This window comes from Equus caballus, chromosome 1 (genome assembly GCF_041296265.1).
Source record: "Equus caballus isolate H_3958 breed thoroughbred chromosome 1, TB-T2T, whole genome shotgun sequence".
Taxonomy (NCBI): Eukaryota; Metazoa; Chordata; class Mammalia; order Perissodactyla; family Equidae; genus Equus; species Equus caballus.
In genome coordinates this window covers 170045666-170052185 of record NC_091684.1, presented here as the reverse complement: position 1 = coordinate 170052185, position 6520 = coordinate 170045666, and the positions used below count along the sequence as shown (strand labels likewise).

General features: G+C 36.2%; 1 protein-coding gene across 1 annotated transcript; it reads right to left on the bottom strand.

The window, feature by feature from the left end:
- Positions 1–3424: 3424 nt before the first annotated feature.
- Positions 3425–4369, bottom strand: OR11H7 (olfactory receptor family 11 subfamily H member 7). The gene has a single exon (NM_001391629.1). The coding sequence runs from the start codon at positions 4367–4369 to the stop codon at positions 3425–3427; it is 945 nt and encodes a 314-aa protein (NP_001378558.1).
- Positions 4370–6520: the final 2151 nt, after the last annotated feature.

The window sequence follows — 6520 nt, the reverse complement described above, 5'->3', positions numbered from 1 at the left end:
GGAAGCAGGAAAACCAACTAGGAACATAGACTGGCATCTTTAAGAATGCTGCTGAGCTGAGGAGGAGGGGATGTGACAAGGTAAGTAAAAATGCCACAAAAATCTCCTAACATGTTTTATTGGTTGGTTGCCGTAAATCTTTGATTATTTTCCAGAGTTCTCATAAAGCTGATTCTGATAACTTTGGCCATTTTTAAGTGTTTCTGTAGAAGAATGGGTCTTTGGAGTTCCATACTCCATCATTTTAATTTAGAGATGAATAAGTGGTAAAGCTGGAGGAAAGCAATGGAATGATTACTACAAAATCCCCCATTTCTCTTTGCTGCATAGAGAGACTTATGTGGTTGAGGCTAGGCTCATACGATGCTTCTAAAGTATTTGTAGTATTCTAAATTTTTTATTTGGGTGAAGACAGGCACAAATATTTCTAAGTTTTATATTCTTTAAACTTACCTATATACTATATAGACTTTTATGAATGTATGGCAAATTATATAATTAAAAATATTTGCAATACATTTGTTATTGTCTTTAACATGATCCTTCCTACAACTGGTTTTTTTAATAGCTTGAACCAATGTGAGAAAACACTTTAAAGCAATGTGTATCCAGAAATAGGGGAAAAATCAAATAGTAATTCATTTACACAAGAGGACAGTATTAAACAATGAAAAAGGGATGACATATATCTATTTATATTGACCAGGATAGAAAGTTACAAAATTTTTAGAAAATAAAAAGCAACCATGCAATAATCTGTAGAACATAATCAATTTAAGGAAGTTAAAACAGTTATATATATGTATATACATTTGCATGCTTGAATGTGTGTAGAAATTTTATCAATACTAAACTTGTTATTTGTGGGAAGTGGTACTGTGAAGATGGAGGGTGGGAACCTTTACCGTTAACTATACTCTTATGCATTGTCTGAACATTTTGTGACAGGCATATATAATTTTGTAATAAAACACATATTAAAATGTAGCTTTAAAGACAGATAAATTCCTTAAATACTAAAAAATGTAAACAGTTAGTGGTTTTGTGACTAAAATATATTTAATTCTAGCGAGGGTTGATTCAAGAACTAGCTCATTCACCCAATTCTAAAAACTGTTCCTTTTCCCATACTTATTATGAGTTAGCTAGACGTTATCATGCTAGATGCTGGGGATAAAAGATAAGATACTGTTCTTGTCCCCAAAAGGCTTATAATCTAGGGAAAGAGACAAAGACACATAATAGACTCACCTCAAAGGGTCTGTGAGTACAATGATGGAATATGATCCGGTGTATTCTAGATGCACTATGGAGGGACACATAGTCTGGCCTGCGGATGTTTGGAAGGCTCTTTGGTAGAAGTGACATGTGAGTTGAACCTTAATGAAAAAATAGGTGTTTGACAGGTGTAGCTACATATTCAACATCTAGTAAGTTGCAGAAGTAGGATACTTGTGAGCTATGGAGTTTTATACAAAATGTTTTCTGTTCCTCTTTCAGCTAATGAGTTCAGTTGAATCACTAAAATATTAGTGCTGAATTATGGGAAAACTGTGGTGGATCATTGAAGCTTGTCTGTAGTAACTTTTTTTTTTTTTAAAGATTTTATTTTTTCCTTTTTCTCCCCAAAGCCCCCCGGTACATAGTTGTATATTCTTCGTTGTGGGTCCTTCTAGTTGTGGCATGTGGGACGCTGCCTCAGCGTGGTTTGATGAGCAGTGTCATGTCCGCGCCCAGAATTCGAACCAACGAAACACTGGGCCGCCTGCAGCAGAGCGCGCGAACATAACCACTCCGCCACGGGGCCAGCCCCTGTAGTAACTTCTTAATCAGATTTCCTGATTCCTTTTCCCACCCTTTTTAGGTCCCTTTACCCATCCTGAAGCATTGTGTTCTCCAGTTGTCCAAGAGGACTTTCAAAGAGATACCTTTTGGTCTTCAGGTGAGGGTTTTTTCCTTTCTTAGGCTACAGCAATGTTTAAAAATTTGTACTTGTAACTATTTAACTAGATAATTTGGACTTGGTAGGGTGCAAACACAAAGGGACTTTACTTTTTTCTCACTATGTCTACTTCAGACACTTTCTGACGTTCTGTTTGTCTCCACCTATGGATAATGTTTTGGGCCAATATGATAGCTTTTCTAATAACTTTTAGTATTAATACATGGTCTCCTTATCCAGATATTGGAAATTCTAGTGCAATCTAAAACAAAAATTTTAATTTTTTATCCAAATTAAAACTTATTCCTCAAGACTGGGTCTGACTCAGGTTTGATCTACTTCTTTCCTCTGCCCTTTCACTCCTCCTCTTCCACATTACTACATTGCCTCTGGTTACTCTAGGTTTGAGCTGGGAGAAAAGTAAAGGCAGAAAGGCTTTTCCTTGACTTTTGCCTTATGGGTTTGACAAAAGTCTGTATGTTGAATTTTCTCTCATGGAATGCTTTATATTTTTGGAAAAGGGGAATTGCCTAAACTTCAGTTCTCTGATGTGAGCAATGCTTCATTGGCTGGCTACTATGACTTCATTCTTCCTCTATTCTGGTGACTCACTCCATATAGACTCACTTTTGTGGTTGCCTTACCTCTTCAAGTAGTATTCTTGGGTAGAATCCCTTTCAAGATGGTCCAAGTTGGTTGCCTTCCATGAGCTCTAACTAGGCAAAATGAGGGTATTCTAAATTTGTTCTATTATTAGTGGGAATTCAGTTTGCTCCTGTTATAGCCTATTTCTTCTGGTCTGCTATCAGAGCCAGCTCAGCTACTGGATTTACATTATTTTCTATGTATGAATCAGGGACAGAGAAAGTGTCCCTCAAGCTCCAGGCAACAAGGTTATGATTCTGAGTGGTTCTCTTGATATGATCATCATTTTTCTTATGGGATTGCGTACTAACAATGCACCAAAGATATTCTTACTCATGGCTTCTATCAAACTTCCAGCCTTCCCTTGTACACTGTTGTTGAGGATGAGCTAAGAATTGTGAAACTGGGTTTACAATCTCTTAGTGTATCCAACATTGATGTGTGGAGTTTCTGTCAAAAATGCAAGACAGCAAGCATTTTATGTGTTATGTGTCTTGTTAACAAAGTGTTAGACAGCCATGTAAGCAAATAACCAATTTGATTCATATCTCTTAGAGTTGTGTGAACAGAGATTGTACATTGCAAAAGTTAAAACCTTTGTGGAAGTAAATATTAGATTCTTAAGAGTTATTTTTACCATGTGTTGGGTGGCAATCTCTTCCTATGGGAACAGATTTATGAAACTAAAAGCACATCAAAATATGATCAAATACATGGTGGATTTTGCTTTGCACAAAGGGTCCATGCTGGTTGTGAATAAAGCCAAGAGACTTTGAGTTGGAAGAAGATTATTCTTTCACTGGAAGAAAGAGAACCATTGGGTTTCACAAAACCTGTTCATGAGATTTGGATAATTCTCATTCTACAAAAGACTTGATGGAGGGCAAATTTCATATCCCTGTTGCGTAGGCTATAGATGAAGGGGTTTAAAACTGGTGTCACTACAGAGTATATCAGTGTGATGATCTTATGCATAGCAACTGAGTTGCCAGAGGTTGGACTCACATACATCACCATTATGGTTCCATAGAATAGAGACACCACAACTAAGTGGGATCCACAGGTAGAGAAGGCCTTTTGCCGTCCAGATGAAGAAGAAACCTGAAGCACAGCTCTGAGGACCAGTGTATAGGACCCAAGGATGTACACAATGGTGAGAATGATGATAAGAGAGCTCATAGAATAGAATACATACTGTATGATGGGTTTTGGGGCACAGGACAATGCCATCAGTGGGTCCATATCACACAGAAAGTGATCAATGATGTTGGGTCCACAAAAGGGTAGTTGGGAAATAAAGAAAATAGGAATTGAATATCCAAGGAAGCCAATTAGCCAGCAAAGAGACACCAAAATGGTGCAGAGCTGCCCAGTCATGATGGAGGGATAGTGCAGTGGACGGCAGATGGCTAGGTACCGATCGTAAGCCATGACACAGAGGAAGAAGCATTCTGTTGTGCCCAGGGAAAAGAAGAAGTAGAATTGTGTGAAGCAACCAGAGAATGATATGGTCTTGGTTTTGGAAAGAAAATTGACCAGCATGTTGGGGACTGTACAGGTCACATACCAGATCTCCAGGAAGGAGAAGTTGGCCAGGAGCATGTACATAGGGGTATGGAGTCGGTGTTCCCACCTTACTGCACAAATGATGGCCATATTCCCAGTCAGAGTCAAGATGTAGACCAACAAAATCATTAAGAAAAGAATGATCTGCATTTTCCAAGGACCAGGAAAGCCCAACAAGACAAACTGTGTCGCAGTAGATATCCTTGAATTATTCATCGTCTCCAGACTGTGGAGAGAAGACAGATGGACGATGCCAAGTCAGTTTGCTGCTGGGGCATGTAGACGTTTTCTTAGGACAAGGAGTTTGATTCATGCAGGCAAAAGTATTGAATATTCTAAAACAAGACTGAATATATCCTGCCCTATTCTGGATAAGCTGTTTGTCCCTGATTCTTTGTAAATGTGCAATTCCAGGCAGCTTGACTTTGTCAGTGGACAAAATCAGTTAAATTTTATCTTGATTTGATATAAAAAAATCTTGAAATAAAGGTACAAATGGTTTGTCTTATATCTAATTTTTTTTTCAGTGAATGCTGTTCATATACAGCAGTTAGTGCTATTCTCTTCAAAACATCAGGTGACGCATACTATCATTTTAAAATACATTTAAATCTGACAGTTTTTACATATTTGAATGGTTTGATCTTTGACTTTATATCTGATTCTCTCCCTTTGTCTCTCTCTCGAAGTATTTCCACCAGGAGAATTTTTCTATCATTTTTTCCCCAGGATACTAGAAGAAAATAAACAAAGATATTCAGATAATAAACTCTTTATATATCTTGTGATTGCCTATTTAAAGACATTTATATTGCGCTATAGCTCATTTACAATTTGGTATTTAATCCTTTGTTTTTAGCAGTGAAAAGTCACTATTATTCACTCATGTGATTAATTTCACATGACAATTTATCATGTTGTATACATTGAAAATATATGTCATTAAAGGTGAATATAACATACCAGATTTGTTGGAGAAAGAAATTAAAATCACCAAGAGGTTCTCTTCTAAAGCTTTTCTTACTGCTGCCACAAATTTCCTTTAAAATTCCTATTTGGAAGATTTTACTTTAATCTTTTTAAGAAGTAGCCTCAATTTTCAAAATAACAGAAAAATGAGAATCAAAGATGTTTCAAAAATAATTATTTATCCATATTCCAAAATCTTCCCCTTTTTCTTTAAAACACAATCACCAAAGAAGATGTTTTTTCAAGAATCAAATAGAACTCAGAGAAAAGAGCACAATGATAGCTTTAAGATATTGGAAGCTGTAGAAATTTTTTAAAAAGATATTTTTAACTTTTTAGTCTGATAAGAGGAGAATTTTCCTTAAAAATAATTCTGATAGAAATAGTATGTATAGAATATTTATAGTAATTACAGAATATAATCAAGTAGAAAAAAGGCCCTTATATTCAGTGAGGTCATATCATATTAAATAAGATAAATTATATTTCTAATGATACAGCTGTTGCAGGCTCACTAAATTAGTAATGCATAAAGTGAACTATGAACCTACCCATCTAGAAGCAAACATAACCTTCCTATTGGGTTGGTTGTGTTAAAGCAGGTTATAGTTTTGTGGACAAAAACCAAGACAACAAGGAAACTGAAAGATAAGGATAAATTCTTACTAATTTTTTAAGCTAGAATGATTATGAAGAGCTAAACTAACCTGCATTGGGGATCATTTTGGTGAGACATCATGAAAAAGTATTTCCCTCTATGGAAACTCTGCAGGAGACTTCTCTTCTCAACAAGGCAGGAAAGCAGTGATGCAGAGGGCAGCCACTTACCCCTGGAACACCAGCAACAATGACTTGAACTCAGATTCACAGACTGACTCAAAATCAAAACGCACAAGCTTTAGTTTTATCTATTTGAGGTATAGACTACTCTTTTTGATGTTAAAAGAAAAAAAACTTCACAGAAAAACCATTAATCATCTATAGGGAAGGTGTGGCAAATGAATTTCACAGATAATTTCCAACATAATTGTAAGAAGTAGTTCTTAATATATTTACCATTCAAATCTATGTGAATCTTAGTCTCCATACACACTGATTTGATTTTACGATTAATTTTTTTTTAATACTACCTCCCTGAAGATGTAGATAAGTAATGGAATGGACAAAGAGGAGAGGGCTGAAAGAGGAGACCAAAAAATATATCCCTATTTCCTTTCAGTTTCAGCCCCAGTGGATAGAGCGAGTCCCATACTGTTTTGTTCAAAGTATCTATAGAAGTCATAACATTCGTGGTGAGCAAGCCACTTCCTGAGAAGAAGAAGCTCCGTGGATGACTTTGGCACCGTTTAGTGCACTTGCTTTGGAGAGTATGTGTTCCATGATCTAAATACTTTTGGA